Source organism: Durio zibethinus, chromosome 5 (assembly GCF_047325235.1).
Source record: "Durio zibethinus cultivar Kanyao isolate XHJ-2024 chromosome 5, ASM4732523v1, whole genome shotgun sequence".
NCBI classification, from domain to species: Eukaryota; Viridiplantae; Streptophyta; class Magnoliopsida; order Malvales; family Malvaceae; genus Durio; species Durio zibethinus.
Window position 1 is genome coordinate 29,224,846 of NC_143166.1, and position 16,399 is coordinate 29,241,244.

Sequence of the window (16,399 nt, forward strand, 5' to 3'; positions counted from 1 at the left end):
CTTCTTCATTATCCCAAACATCATTGGCAAGCTTAAATACTTTTCTGGGCTACTTATGACTTGGATTCCAAACATATTCTTCACTGTCTCTTGTTTATCACTATCAGTATTCTTACTAAAAAGCAACCGTGATTTATCATAGTTGATTTTCTACTCAAACCCTCTTTCATAAATTTTTAGCAAGTATCTCACCTTTTCATATTATGTCTGGTTTGCTTTAATGAACAATAGACTATCATCTCCGAAGAAAAGATGAGAGATCCTAAGACCATTCACGCTAGCCTATATTCCTCCAAAAACGCCTTCCTTATAAGCCTTGGCTAAAAGTGCCGATAAACCTTCTATACAAATTAATAACAAGTATGGTGATAAGGGATCAAATTGTTGAAGCCTCGTTTCTAGATATATAGTATCAATCACACTTTCGTTGATAACCATATGGTACTTGATAGATCTCACACCACTTTATAACAATTGATATCCATCTTGCATTAAATGAATCTTCCCCCTAATAGCTTCAAGAAAATCCTACTCCACCCTATCGTATTCTTTACTCATATCTAGTTTTAAGCCCCCCATTCCTCCTTTTCCTTTTTCTTAAGCTTCAAAGCATGCAGTAATTCATAAGCATCAATTATGTTATCTACGATTAGCCTATCAAGGACGAAAGCACTTTGATTTTCACTAATTCATGATGGTAGTACAGATTTCAGCCAACTAACAATGGTTTTAGCAACAATCTTATAAAAAACATTACATAAGCTAATTGGTCTAAACTTAGTCATTTTTTTTTACTAACTACCTTAGGTCTGAGCATGATATGTGTTTCGGCTATCACCTCCAAACTATTATCCCTATTTAAAATCGATAAACAGGATCTAGTAACATCATCACCTATAATGTGCCAAAATTTGTGATAAAATATAATATAACTTAATATAATATAAATAAGGAGAAATTCAATTACATCAATGTAAATATTACAATCTTTTTTATCTTTAAATCAAAATAATTAAATATAAATGTTATTAATTTAATTTTACTTTAAAGATTAAAAAAGATATAATACTTACATTATATAAGTATATTCTTACTCTTCTAAGTTTAAATATAAACTTACATGTTAAAGTTTTGTCTTTCTTTTATCATTAGCTCTTTTGCCTTCCAAAAGCTTATCAGAGCATCTTGAATATATTTGGCTCGATCAGCTTGAGTTCGAATTCTTCTCTCCCAAAATATAAGAAAATATATATTATTTTCTTTTCCTTTACTCTTGTCATACATAAGAACTAAGAAATCTGGCATTAATCCAAAATAGTATTCTTCCCGTTACAAATATGGCAAAATATCAACGGCAAAAAATTCTAATGTCGGCTTAACGTCCATGTATTTTATTATCATATTAGTTTAGTTTCTAAGGAAACCACAAATCTTAACGAGGTTAATATAATGGCAAAAAGCTGCCAAAATATTTCAACTCAAAGCAATTGACAAAAAACTGGCCCCCTCTCCCTCACTCCCCATATCCCATCCATTTATCCAGGCGCTTGTCAAATCGCCTAATTCCTGTATAAGCAACAAATATTAGGCTCGCATATATACTTCAGTTCCTGAAAAGAGGAAAAATAAAATCATATCTAAATCGGATTATTCAAATCTTTAACTAATTACAGATGATTCTTATCTGTCGTTGAATATCTTTTTCTGTATATATCCACATCTTAACACCACACAGCAGAGATAAATATACACATAAAGGAAGGAAGACAGGAGGGTCTTCAATGGCTTCCAATGCAACTGTTTCTTTGAGTTTTCTTTTTCTTTTTCTTAGAGTAAGCCTAGCTATAGCTAGAGTAAGTGTCAGAAATGAAGGATTTTGGAATGTGGTGAGTTGAGCCAAGATGTTTTGGCTAGACAAGAAGCCGACAGGGTCATCAAGCTTCGAGGTCTGCCTCCGGTGGGCTCCAAGCATTATGCGGGGTACGTTACAGTGAATAAGAGTCATGGACGAGCCCTGTTCTATTGGTTTTTCGAAGCCACGAGTAGACCTGAAAAACAACCTCTCCTCCTCTGGCTCAACGGAGGTAATTATTAGCTCCAAAATCCCAGGGTTTTGTTTGAATTATTGTATGCTTTGGGTTTCAATTCTCGTCTCTTCTTTTTGAATTCTTTCTTCTAGTTTTGCTCCTGGTTGCCATGGGGCTGTTAAGCTGATTTGAACTTCCGATGGATTTTTCTTTTATCTTTAATTAGTTGCCCAATTCCAAGTAGGAGGGAGAAACAAAATCCAGTTGAGACTTGAGAGTGAGACTGTGCGTTATCGTTGGTTTTGTTAAGCTGATTTGAACTTCCTATGGAATTTTCTTTTATCTTTAATTAGTTGTCCAATTCCAAGTAGGAGGGAGAAACAAAATCCAGGTGAGACTTGAGTGAGACTGTGCGTTATCGTTGGTTACTTGGTTTTTGCATTCATCCCCAGTCAGTCATTTTCATGTCTATGGACATCGCCTTGCCTGGTCCATAACCTTTTTTTTTTTTTTTTCATATCTTTCACACCATTACTATATGAAATATCCTCTTATTATTGGCTATATTCACTATGGTCAGAATTGTCATCTTCAGCCTTTTTTCCTACATTTTTTTCACTTCTTTTGTTTGGAAGAAATTTGTTTTTTTCCTTTTTCTTTTTCAATGATAACCAATTATATATTAAATTAATTTATTTGGATTTTTTTTCTTTAAAATTTGTCAATTTTTCCTATAACGTTTTTATTTTTCTTATTTATTTGTATACTTTGAATTTCAACAGAAACAGGTTCTAGAATGAATTATAAAGATGCAAGCCTAGTTGGCTAAGTTCGAAAATTTATGTTTCCAGGAGCTGTCACACCAAATAATCATGGATTTCCTGAATATTAATTAGATGCAACATAACCATGATGATTTCTACCAATTCTGGAGCCAACAAACTTGATTTACTCTTTCGTTTTCTAGCAAACACCATTTATTAATTACTCTTTTCATCGTATAATGATTGTTTCAATTTTTTACGAGTTTAGTTCATAATTTTGAAAAGCAAATATCTCGGTAATGTCCTCAAGATTATTATTGCTAGCCACCGACATTTTGTCCAATTTTGTTAGTTGAAGAAACTTTGTGTGTGTATGTATGTGTCTATGTATATATAAAAATGAAGTCAATCTTTGGATTATAAAAATAAGTTGCAGATATTATGATTTTAAAATTTGAATTTATTGGATATTATTTTTTAAAGTTAATTATATAAATCAACTAATTGAATTAAATTTTAATTTTAATTTATTGAATATCAAATTAATTGACTGTATAGATTAATTGAATTAAATTTTAAATTCAATACTAACAATATAGTAGATCAAAACATGCCATTTTCACCATTTAAAACAACAATATTGTAAATAATTAATTTGGGCATATATGGAAATCAAAGGAAGTATTGATCACCTTAATGCACAAAATTTGGTGCATGCACGTAGGTTTATTGGAAGCTGTAAATTCGTTGACATCAAAATCTTAAATTAATTAAAATTACAGGCCCTGATGTTCATCAATTGGATATGGAGAAGCAGAGGAGCTGGGACCTTTCTTCCCTCAGAAAGACTCATTAACGGTAAAGCTCAACCCCCATAGATGGAACAAAGGTTTATGGAAACAAGTAATTTAATAAAATTTTAATCAGAAGAAAATTAAAAGCAGAGGTTTCAGAACTAATTTTTATTATTTTATTTTCTCATCCAGTTGCCAACTTATTGTTTGTTGAATCTCCAGTTGGTGTTGGGTTTTCTTATACCAACACTAGCAGTGATATCAATGACCTTGGTGATGGAATTACAGGTAAAAACGAAACCTTTTAATGCAACAAAATTTCCATGATAATCTCGTTCCAATTTTCTCATCATTCCCTGCTATTTTTCTTGGATGATTAGCTAAGGATTCCTATGCATTTCTTGCCAACTGGTTCAAAAGATTCCACAGTTCAAGTCCCATGACTTCTACATTGCTGGAGAAAGCTATGACTGTATGAAAAAGCTTTCCCTGATACTAACCATATTTTCCTCGTCCACCGCCTTTCAGTCTGTTTTCTCTTTTCTTTTCTTGGTTTTTCTTTGATTCTTCTGCCTCCCTTGTAGTAGTCCTTTCTTGATTATAAATATTTATTCGGTTTTTAATGAACTTTTCAGGGCACTATTAGCTTGCCTGTTGCCTTATTTTTTAACCACAAAAGAGGATTTGACTTTTAATACACATCAACTTTAGTGTAGTAATTAACTTTAAGCTTCTATACGCAACTTGACTTTTTGTTGGGATGAAAAATAAACTACATGTGCCAGCTTTTGCTTGATTAACAAAGCCTTTTTAAATGCTTTGAAAAATCATCTGTTCCACCCAGAGAAGCATGCACAAAACAGTACAGATGGAAATGAACTGTCTGATTGTTGATTATTAATCTGGCAATTCTGTTAAACAAAGAATATATAAAATTATAATTAGTAATATAGGTTGTCTGAAAATAAACTTAAATGCAGATTGGGAATTCATTGTTGGACAATGAAAAGGATCAAACAGCAATGGTCGATTATGCATGGGATCATGCAGTGATATCTGATCGAGTTTACAACGATATTAAAATCAAATGTAACTTCAGCAGTTCACAGCCATCTCAGAATTGCAACAAAGCCTCAATGCTTACTTTGATGTATACGGAATCATCTTGTATACTCCCAGTTGTGTTAGTAACTTCAGCGACAGCAGACAACGCCTGGCGATTCAAGGCATCGCTCCCCAGATATTGTCTAAATTTGTGAGTTCTTCAAAGACTGATGGATTTCAGCAACTAAATCAGGATTAATTGCCTTTAATATGCGTGCCTCGATTCAAATTGAATCCAGTATAGACCAGTTAATCTGACTTTCTACAGGATGGATGGCACAAGAGACCAGCAGGATACGACCCTTGTGCATCAAACTACACAGAGGTTTATTTAAACAGGCCTGATGTTCAAAATGCACTTCATGCCAATGTTACCAAAATGCCCTATCCATGGACTCATTGCAGGTAGATATGAACTGCCCTTTTCCTATTGATGACTGTTTTGGACATAATCAACAACCATGTGAAAAAAACATTAAGTATGAGGTTGTTTTTATGTCTGCAGTGACATTATCTCCATTTGGAGGGATGCACCAGCATCTATGCTTCCTACAATTAAAAAGCTTATAGCTGGAGGCATTCGCATATGGGTTTTCAGCTAAACTCTTATTAAAAGTAACTTTCTGGTTGAACTTTTGAATACAGACTTTTGGTTTTTATCAATTTATTTATTTTTTTCTATTTGCAGTGGAGATACTGATGGGAGAATTCCAGTTACTTCAACTAGATTAACCTTGAAAAAGCTTGGATTAAAAACAATTGAAGAATGGACACCTTGGTACACCAACAACCAGGTGATGCTTTGTCCTCTGTTTCACATGAAAATATAGTTTCACCCTTCTCTACATGATATAAAATTATGTTTTTTTTTTTTCTTTTTTCATTCCAATTTCACAGGTTGGTGGGTGGACGATTGAGTATGATGGGCTTGTGTTTGTCACCATTAGAGGAGCTGGTCATGGAGTTCCAACTTTTAAGCCGAGGCAGGCTCTTCAGCTAGTTAGGCATTTCCTGGCCAATAAGAAATTACCATCCAAACCGTTTTAGTCATTATTGCATGCATATTTCTTGGTTCTTTTCTCAGGCAAGTGAATTGGAAGAAACTTTTTGATCAGTTATTTTATGACAAACAATATATGGCTGCAGGTTCTGTCAGGATACTTGCCATGAAATTTGTACAGCCTTGTTTCATCCATCGCAGAAACTAAAAGCACCTGGTAGAATGGATTAATGCTATGATCAGAAAACTAAAATTTGATCTAAAATTTTGATTATTTTCTGGTAAACTTTTCGCACTTGCTGCTTTCCTTTCTATTAGTATAAATTAAGTATAGCTATCAAATTACTGGTAATTGTTTGTTCAATTGTAAATTTGTTTTGATAATCTTGTTTATATTATTTTTATTATCAATTACTTATCACTAGAACTCAAGAAAGAGACACACTGAATACATGTGAAAAAAATATTAACTTTTTAAAAGTAGATGAAATGCTCATTTTGTTGAAATATATTGTATACAGCATTAATTTAATTTATTTGTTAATTAATGCAAGTAATTATTCATAAAATATGTGATTTACATTAAAAATTATTTACTACTATGACTTATGAAATTATTGTACTATTATTTTTATTATTAAAAAAATTAACATAAAATTATAATAATTAACTGTTAAATCATTCGCATAGAATGCATGTATTAAAAAAACTAGTGTAATTAAAATTACAATAAAAAAAATCTAACCTTCTAACATCACCCGTCAATAAATTATCTAGTTCAGAATTAACCAAATAATAGCTATTCCTAGAATTACAACAAACAAAAGCTCAGGAGAATAAATGAAATTGATGGAAACAAATCCTAGCTAAAAGTTAAACCAGAAGCCTTGAGCCTTCTCTTTTACCTCACATTATCGTTAAATTACTCAAAAATCAAAGAAGCCTGGACCTGCCCTAGAAAGAAGTTCCTTGCCAGCATCTTTCCCCATCATAACCATATCTTCAAAAACGTATGAGCCTTTCCTAGAAGTCTCAAGCACTGAAACATATATAGATAGAGAAGAGATGAAGAAGTTAGAGGGAAAAACAAACAATATTGTTCTCGCAGCAGAAAGAGGATAAATAGAAATTTAGGAAATGTTCGAGTGCAATGACATACTGCGTGTTCCATCAGGAGAAGCCACCAATCCTTTAAATATGCAATTACCATCCCCATCTTTGAAAGCATAGCCAGCAATAGGAGTACGGCAAGACCCATCCAATGTCTCCAAGAAAGCCCTCTCACATGCAACTGCCAGTCGTGTTTCGTCATGATTTAATGAAGCTAGGTAAGTAGCCTATAAATTAGAACCAACCAAATCAAAGGACGTTTCCTCATGATTTAATGAAGCTAGGTAATTAGCTTATAAATTAGAACCAACCAAATCAAAGGATGAAGAATAATTGGAGATCAAAAGAGATTTCAGAACCACAACTTAAGTGAGTGTTGGATAGAAATAAAATTTTCAAGATTACAGCAGGCATAGAGGACATAGGTCACTGGAGAAACTTTAATTCACAGACATATCCAGAACATATTCAATTGTCCAAAAGACACTTTGCATGAGCATCTGAGCCAAGGCCAAAATAGGCTCTCTTAAAATTAACAGAAGGGTCATCTAATCTTCAATGATATAAAAGATCCTTGCATCAGTATTTTCTGTCCTACGACACTATTTACCTCTAGCTTCTGACTTTTGGGTTTTTAAGCGTTTCTATTCTCAATTACCAGGTTTCAAGATTCAATTTAGTCCCTGCAACCCACAAATGGGAGGAAAATCCATTTGGCCCACAATAACATCAATTCTGGCTGTAAAACTTTTTGTTCAGATGGTATTTTTTTTCCTATAAATTTTGTTTTTATTTTTAATGCCATCACTAGTCAATCTGATGATAAAGAATACCCTCTTTTCTCTGTTATTAAGCTCCCTGCAGCCAGGGGTCACAAAATAACTCCAGAGTATGATAGAAATTGGAGGTCAGCCATATATCAAGTAAGAGTAAAACATACCATTTTTTCATCCTTGCTTCGGCATGCAATTCCTATAGCCCCCTGTGCAACGGCTGGAAGCATTTCATCAATTGAAAGAATGGAAGTAACATTTTCTGTCATGCTCAACCGTTTGAGTCCAGCTAATGCCAATAAAGTAGCTTGGACCACCCCTTCATTAAGTTTTCTTAATCGTGTCTGTACATTGCCCCGGAAATTATCCTCCACCTACAAAATGGCATAGAAAATTATAACGAATTCAGAATAGAAAAAAGTATAAGCAATTTTGTATGTTTGAATTTTAAGACAGCATGCTCCGTTCGTCATGCTGCAATATTGACATTTTAAATGCAATGCAGCCCCACTAAATCCTATTTTTTAGAAACAGAGTCATTTTCACATTTCAAGTCAATTGTGAGTCACCTGATGCAAGATCACCAACAGATGGAAAGTTAGATTTCCAATAAAGATAACTCTACTAATTCTTCTAAGAACATATTAAGATGACGTAGCAAAGTAACTTACCTTAAGCAACGGATATCTGTGGAGTATTTGCGACTTTCTTCTGAGTGATGCAGTACCAACAACACTCCCAGCAGGAAGCACAGACAAGGAAGATGCACTCGAGGAAATAAATGCATCATGAACATCCTCACGCTGCAGGTTGCAAGGTAGAATCGTCTTCTCTGGTAAATAAGTAGGAACATCCTTCATTGAGTGGACAGCAATGTCAATATCACCATTTATTAAAGCCTCATCTATTTCTCTTGTAAACAAGCCTTTCCCACCAATGTCGGCAAGTGGCTGACTCAGTATTTTATCACCAGTTGTTTTTATGACAACAATTTTGATAGCTCCTTCTTCAGCTAATTCCGGATGGGAAGCCATGAGTTTGTCACGTGTCTCATGAGCTTGAGCAAGTGCTAATGGGCTGTCCTACACATGGGAAGAACATACACAGCCAGAAGTGATTCAAGATATCTTTCACAAAACAAAAAAAAAGAAAAGAAAGAACAATTCGTTCCCAGAACATTTTAAAACTGATGGATATTATCAATGTTGAAGAGTTGAAACAAGTCCAGTTCTTCTACAAAGAAAGTCCTTGAATTGTTCTGAATTTTCCCGGGAAATGAATTTTAGTTATCATAAAATGAAAATTTTTCAGCTAAATGAAGTAAGACCATCAATTCACTCGACTGCATAAGAGAGTAAGTATTTAAAAGAACAACTGAGACTAACAAAGTATTCAATAACAAAAAACGTCAATGACTGATGGAATGAATACAAATCAAACTGAACATTAAGGAGGAAATATGCCTGTATAAAACTACAAAAACTACGCAAATCAGATAAGTATTTACAGAATTTGCCAAAATCAAAGCTAGATTTTACATATCAAGTTAAACCCAGAGAAAACCACCCCAAGTATTTCAAACAAATAGAAGAAGACCACTTTCCAGCATTATAATTCAAACCCATCTGAATTCAACAACCAGGGACATTAATGATCCACATTACCGAACATCAATTCAGAAGTATACTTCAAGAACAAAAACAAAAGACAAGAAAGTACCTTCCTCTAGTGCCAATTCTGAGGAGTGCAACTTCTGTCTTGGCAACAGAAGCTTTTATGACCCCACAACTGTGCCTTTTCTTTGAATCAGGAAGGGCTTGAATCTTGAGATGGTGGAGAGGGAAGCCAAGAACAGAGACGGAGGCACCGCCACAAAAATTGGCTAGGCCGCCGCCATGGGTTGTACATAGAGAAGAAGCTAGAGTCTCCATTGGCAGCTTGAGAACTCAATAGGGGAGGAAAGGAAAAAGAAGAAGAAAGGGTGACAGATTGAATTGCCTTTGAAAGGATTGTTGTATTGTTAGTTGTCTGTTATGCTAGAAAATGAAAGGAGTTGGGTGAGACTTGACAGTGGATAGGATATTAGGATTACCAAGGTTTTGATCCCCTACGGTTTGCTTGCCTACGGTACTTTACGAGTCCTTTGACGTTTTATTGTCTCCCTCCAAGTTCTTTGTCCAAGCCGCATAAGACTCCTACTCTGCCTAAATGTTGGGCAAACTTGAGGGCTGATTAAGTCTTTTGACGTTTTAGTGGTGTTGCGTGTGGGCAGCGCGTTTGGTTTATAAATTAGGGTTTGAGACAAATTTTAGAGACATCAGAGAAAAAGGAAATTTTATGTTTCAGGGGGAGAGAGAGGTATAGTGATCTGAGATGTCGTATCTGCTACCACACCTGCACTCAGGATGGGCTGTAGATCAGGCTATCCTGGCGGAGGAAGAGCGTCTCGTGGTCATCCGATTCGGCCACGACTGGGACGAAACCTGCATGCAGGTACCCACTTTATTCTCCTCTCTCTCTCTCTCAATCGCTTTTAATTCGAATTTTACTTGGACCAGTGGAATTTCCTTCTCTTCCCGGGTTTTGAGCATTTATATTTCAGGTTTCATCACATGAATTAGTAAAAGTATTCAGGAGATCCTTATGTTCACTATAGATTTGTCATCAAATTTGGGGAAAAAATATAATTGAAATTCGAGGACAATAAACTCTGTTGGAAAACTGATTCTTTCTATCTCATAATAAGCAACTAGTCAATTCAGACATTGTTAACTAAATTTTAATAAAAAAAGAAGGGACTTTAACAGGTGTGATAAGTCTTTCTCTTATACTACAAGTAGTAGGGTGGTTATCTTCAAATGTTTTAATTTCCCTTTTACACCTTCTTTGTAAAATTCTTAACAAGGGCCCTTGAGCTGGTAACGAGCACCCTTCTTTGCTTTCTTTGAAGCGTGCATTGGTCATAAATAAGACTTGGTTCAGGAAGCTCCTTGATCTTGGTTCTTAACAATATATCTCCTATCCCTGTTATGTTTATTAAGTTGAAACAACTTCTAAATTGGAAAAGCCAGGTTTAGGTGAATGTATTAAGTTGCTTTTCTAACATTCTTGCTTAGTTTTGATCCCCTATGAAATTACTCACAAATTTTAATGCTACATGAACCATTTTATGAATAAATTAATTCTAATTATTGTGAGTCAAATTTGAAATATTTGGACAGAAAACTAAAATTGATACTATAATTTGGTGTTTCAGTATGAACATGGCTTGTGAACTTCAAATCTCATCTTCTTGCTGTGCCAATGGTTTAGCTGAGTAGGAATTTAGAATCTTCTCCAAGTGAACATAAAAAAAAGGAAAGATAGAGATTTTGATAATGGCTTATTGTGTTGAGCCCAATGGTTAACTGAGTAGGAAGTTAGAATCTTCTCCCAGTGAGCAAAAAGGAAAGAGCTTTTGATAATGACTTTCTGTTTTATATTCTGAAGCTTTATTCCAATTATCAAACTAAAATTTCTACTTTTTTCACTGTAATGAATGACAATTAAGTAGTCTGTAAGTTATATTTTCACTTTTTGGTAGCATACAAGTTTTCTCCCTATTTGGCTTATGCCCTCTGGTCAAGTCCTTAAAGGCCGAACCCGTTATCCTACTTGGGTGAGAATTATATTTGCGGCTGTTTAACAGTGACTTGTAGTGGATTTTTAGGTTTTGCTTATTGATATAATAGAGAAACAGTTTTTGTTTTGCTTATATTCGGGTTGTTACCTTTGGGGTGTGTGTATGAATGTGTATGGACTTGGACTTTGTGGATTTTTTGATAGCATTCTTCCTTTTCTTTTTGCTTCAGAGTACTTCATATCTTGAAGCTGCACTTTTTTGTCATTATTTATTCAATATGAAATGAATGCTTTACTATTGACTTGCTTTTGTTTCCTCTACAATGAAAAGGGTGTTATTGTTATACTTGCACTTAATCTGTGGTCTGTTAATTTGATTTATGTTTTCAGATGGATGAGGTGCTTGCTTCAGTTGCTGAAACGATAAAGAACTTTGCTGTGATTTATCTTGTTGACATAACGGAAGTGCCTGATTTTAACACAATGTATGAGCTGTATGATCCATCCACAGTCATGTTCTTTTTTAGAAACAAACACATTATGATTGACCTTGGCACTGGAAATAACAACAAGATTAACTGGGCTCTCAAGGACAAGCAGGAGTTCATAGACATTGTTGAGACTGTATACCGTGGGGCAAGGAAGGGTCGCGGTCTGGTAATTGCTCCAAAAGATTACTCTACTAAGTATCGCTACTGAGTGTTCTTGTAAGCTGTAGTTAATCAGGAAGATCTGCGATCAACTTTTGCAAATTTCATGCCATTTGCATTACTTGCATGAATGTTGGGATAATTGACTTGAGAGTAATATTTGAGATGAAAATTTGAAACATATATTTTATTTGTTTGTGATGCATGATTACCAGTAAAGCATCGTGTACTTTAGACATTTGAGTGCTGCACTGCTACCAAAACTATGGTATATTAAAACGCAGGTTCTGCTGTTGCTAGTAAATATAGGCTAGTATATAGTATAATGGAATGTACATACGCGAAATAATTCCGAAACATGTTGAATGAGCATGCTGTGGCAAAGAGTTTCCTCCCTTTTTTCCCGCAAACAAGGCACATTTTAAGCAACCAACACACTTGACTTCATCTACATACGCTTCTCGTTGCTCATTTTCTGATCCAAGCCACACAGAAAGTAAAGGTTTCCCAGTATAGCGACGCAGCTCTGCTTGTTCCTACACTTTACGTCATTTGCCAATCAATTTCTTCTTAAGAAAATAATGCTGACTTAGGATTGTCAAGATGTGAAGAAAAACCATCAGATTTAAGTAACTAACCTTGTCATAAGCCACAGGTGACCGTGGATCAGATAAAACTGAGTAAACTTCATTAAGAATGATGGCCATATGTCATGCCCTGCTGCTCCAGCAATTTCAGGGTGGCATCGCCTTTGCGAGGCACAATAGGCGGTTTTTATATGTGATCAATTGAAAGAGAAAGCCTAGAAGATCAAAGAGATCAAAATCCGTGATGGAAAAAGATGGTGAAGCTGAAGCTTTGCATGTCAAAGAATGGTGATATATAGGCATTTATTTTCACCCGTGAAAATTGTGATTCCATTAATAAACGGAGATTGCTATGTTAGAGTTTTTTTATCGAAAAATTGCTATATTTATTGTTGACGTATAATAGCAATGTTTTTTACTGAAAAAATAAAAGAAACAATAAAATTACTAGTCATAATCTAAATTTAAAGTTACAACAACTATTCTTTGACATTTAATAAAATCTTTTATTTTATCTTAATTTGAAATTTAAACCATAAATAAGATACTAAACATGTTTGTCAAAGATATAGAATAGAAAAAGAAAACAAATCTGATATCATATGCTACTCTCTCTCTCTCTCTCTCTCTCTCTCTCTCTCTCTATATATATATATATATATATATATATATATACTAGTTTGTTACTCATACGATGTATAGATTATTTTTATTTTATTTAAATTTAAATAAAAATAAAAATTAATATTATTAAATTATTTACATGTTCAAAATATATGTAAAATATAAATAATATAATTAAAATATCAAATCATAATAAAAATAAAAATTTTAATTAAAAAATTAACAAACTTTAAAATATACAATAAATAATATTGGAGGAAAAAAAATATCCAGAAGATATTGTAAATAATATTATTAAATATACCAACAAAATATTAAAATAGAAACTAAAAGTCTTATCACTTCAAATGAACTTCATTCAATTTACATAATCTCTAGCTTCTTTTATAATTTTTATACACTTGTAAATTTATATAATTTTAAGACAAGTTTTATTTATTTAAGAGAAATAATGATTTTAAATGTTTAAATAATATATATGATAACTTATTTGCGTGTACATTTTTTTTTTTTGTAAAATTTCAGTAATATCATAATTTAAACATCTATATAGCTTTCTAAATATTTATGCCTTTCAATTATTTTGAGATTGATATCTGATGCAAAATTATCTTCCTATAAAAACTGAAATGAAATAGTTTTAAATTTTGAGTAAGTAATAGTATTAAATTATAAACAATTATTTAAAAAACTATTAGTAAAAGATTTTAATGAAATGTATTAAACTACTTATCTTTTATATTTTTTTCAAGTAAATACTGACTCTTCTCTACATAAAATATCTAATGAACATATGTAATAATCTATCTTGAACTTCCATGAAAAAAAATTATAATCATTGAGTTCTACTTCAAAAATATATGAACGATCTATCAAATCTTCCAATATTTTTTCCACTTTGGCATCTCCATCTTCTTGTGAGCAAGTTTTATATAAATTTAATTAAATAACATCGATATTCATACGAATGTAGAAAATTATTTTGAATATGATATAACCTTAGTTTTCATTTGAAACAACTAATTAGCTGTATACTTTAAAATTTAATTAGCTTTTCCATCAAAAAGGACAAAATGGTGTATTGCCTAGCTCGTCCAATACGTTGCAATTAACTTGTGCTTATGATGGAATATTAATAATAATCAAACTTACCTTCAATTGAAAAAAATGAAATAAAAAAAGTAAATATCCAAACGACTATGTTTTAAAAATTACTTGTTTAAAAATATATCAATAAATTTTACTTAAATTGACATATAATGATAATGAAATTTAATAATACTTTACAACTGGAAGTTAGGTTTGATGTATACAATCCTTGCAAGCATAACCTCCGTCAACTTCTAACACCTTTTTTCTATGCACCACACATGACAAATAATACCATCCATACCTTGTGTCGATTTGCATTTTAATACCTTGATAGGTGAACTTTTTTTTTTTCTGTTGGTACTAAAAGTAAAAAGCATTTTCTTAATTATAATTTTATATATATTTAAATTGAAATATATTTAACTAAAATTCATAGTTCTTACCTTGCATAAGTTGTCATTCATGACATGATAAATATCAGTTATCGATCTTCTATTTGCAAATAACATTTCTTTGAAAGATATGGCTTCTTTTATTGGTGTCAGATACTTTTAAACTTGAGAATCACCAACAATTTGACTGTATTTGCATCAGAAAGTATAATATATATTTTATAAAATGCATTATATCTTTTTTGTGCTTTAACATTTTTTAAATAACTTTATATTTACTATTGATAAATATGTAAATACCTATTTAGAATTACAGCAGCTTCAGGCATATCCAAATTCTTGTATACCTTTGTTGTTGACATAGATGATAAATTGTATTTACGTAAATTAAATATCAATATAAGAAACATTAATTAAATAATTAAGGTTAAAACTAAATTAATTAAAATACAGTGTTTTTTTTTTTTACTTACCTTTGAATTGTTTGACAATGGTGGATGTCACAACCAATATGATGGTTTCATTATTGCCTACTAAAATACTATCAACAAGTTGATATGCAACTCCACCCTAAAGAGTAATTTCTATCAAATTTCTGTCACAAGAAAAAAATCAAAATAGTTAGTTAAACAATTAATTTAACATATGGATTATCTAATTAAGTATTTCTCAATGCATACCTTGCATTTTTTATTTCTAATACCTTTTTATTTACTTTTTTTACCCTAAATGTCTTGATTCACAATTGAACTTATCTTGCTTAATTTTTCAATGACATCTTTAAGATTAAAGTAGTTTCAAAGTATAATTAGTCAAATTAATATAAAATGCAAAATTAAAAAGTATTAGATAAAGTTAAAGTCAATGGACCTGTTAAATATGTTTTATCATGATAGCGTGATTGAATAGCATCAAACTTCAAAAACTCAAATTTATGCAACTTAAGTGAACTATTCAAACCATTAATAGGCTTGACAAATGTATTGGGTTTGAAGTAGACATTCAAATTGTTTTTCACAGTTCAATAAGAGCTAGACACATTGCAAACTTTGAAATTATGAATCATGTAAACATTTCCTTCCATCAGTAGTGTACAATACTTGTCTGTCAAATTTTTGAATGCCATTGCATGAATGTGATCATCCTATAAAAAAAAAGAAATTGTTTATTGAATAATTTTGTTAGAGATATATAAAATGAATAACCTATTATGTACAAATTAAGGTAAATAAAGCCTTCACATTTTCATCCAATAGAATCATTCCCAAATCTCTAACTTTTTCATTTTTATTAACATTCATAGCATTCCATATTCTAGTGATTCTTACTTTAACCTTCCATTGGTCTTTAATTGTTGAAATCTGTTGTAAGTATTGGTAACCTTGCATCATGGCTTATAAGAAAATAATGAAAATTTTGAATTATTAGAATAAAAATGCATAAAATTTGTAAATATATGCATACATTAAATAATTAAATATTAAATTAAGTGTGTCATCTTTGGAAAACATCATCAAACACCTCAATGTATACAACATTATTTGTGCATGAATATCACGATCATTGTTTTCAATTAAAAGTTTTAATCCCCCTACTGATGTTACTTTGGAAGCAACTATATATAATTGGTCATGAATGAAAATTGATTTTGGCAAATACACATCGATATTTTCAAATATTTGTCTTTAACTCTTATTTATGGTCATTGCAAAACAAACTTTGATTGGAAACTATCTTTGTGTTAAAGTGAATGATAATCTTGATTTTGAAAGGGACATTTCCACTCGAGGGATGAAAAACTGACTTCCCACATTCGTCCTAGTTATTGCCTCAGCTTTAATTACCTTAGAGCCCAATTTTG

At 32.2% G+C, this 16,399-nt stretch overlaps 2 protein-coding genes and 1 pseudogene across 3 annotated transcripts; 2 read left to right on the plus strand and 1 right to left on the minus strand.

The window, feature by feature from the left end:
* Window positions 1-1,459: 1,459 nt before the first annotated feature.
* Window positions 1,460-6,063, plus strand: LOC111282403 (serine carboxypeptidase-like 34; annotated as a pseudogene).
* Window positions 6,064-6,355: 292 nt separating this feature from the next.
* On the minus strand, window positions 6,356-9,696 carry LOC111282267 (porphobilinogen deaminase, chloroplastic-like). 2 transcript variants are annotated; one of them, XM_022870276.2, is made up of 5 exons: window positions 9,292-9,696; window positions 8,244-8,649; window positions 7,740-7,946; window positions 6,849-6,980; window positions 6,356-6,728 (listed from the first exon to the last, which is right to left on the minus strand). In XM_022870276.2, exons 1-5 carry the CDS (start codon window positions 9,501-9,503, stop codon window positions 6,678-6,680), a joined length of 1,008 nt encoding a protein of 335 aa, XP_022726011.1. In that variant the 5' UTR covers window positions 9,504-9,696; the 3' UTR covers window positions 6,356-6,677. The 2 variants fall into 2 exon arrangements, with proteins under 2 accessions (XP_022726011.1, XP_022726010.1); XM_022870275.2 differs by having other exon boundaries at window positions 6,849-7,026; window positions 9,292-9,652.
* A 55-nt stretch (window positions 9,697-9,751) lies between these two features.
* Window positions 9,752-12,026, plus strand: LOC111282268 (thioredoxin-like protein YLS8). The gene is made up of 2 exons (XM_022870278.2): window positions 9,752-10,065; window positions 11,584-12,026. The coding sequence occupies exons 1-2, from the start codon at window positions 9,946-9,948 to the stop codon at window positions 11,890-11,892; spliced, it is 429 nt and encodes a 142-aa protein (XP_022726013.1). The 5' UTR covers window positions 9,752-9,945; the 3' UTR covers window positions 11,893-12,026.
* The last annotated feature ends 4,373 nt before the right edge of the window (window positions 12,027-16,399 follow it).

Excerpts from the sequence above, each read along its gene's own strand:
- LOC111282267 (XM_022870275.2), bottom strand. The coding sequence starts at position 9,503 with ATGGAGACTCTAGCTTCTTCTCTATGTACAACCCATGGCGGCGGCCTA. Across the intron at positions 7,947-8,243 it reads ACAGATATCCGTTGCTTAAG|GTGGAGGATAATTTCCGGGG; the intron begins GTAAGTTACTTT and ends GCCATTTTGTAG. Across the intron at positions 6,729-6,848 it reads TTCTCCTGATGGAACACGCA|TGCTTGAGACTTCTAGGAAA; the intron begins GTATGTCATTGC and ends TATATGTTTCAG.
- LOC111282268 (XM_022870278.2), top strand. The coding sequence starts at position 9,946 with ATGTCGTATCTGCTACCACACCTGCACTCAGGATGGGCTGTAGATCAG. Across the intron at positions 10,066-11,583 it reads GGGACGAAACCTGCATGCAG|ATGGATGAGGTGCTTGCTTC; the intron begins GTACCCACTTTA and ends TTATGTTTTCAG.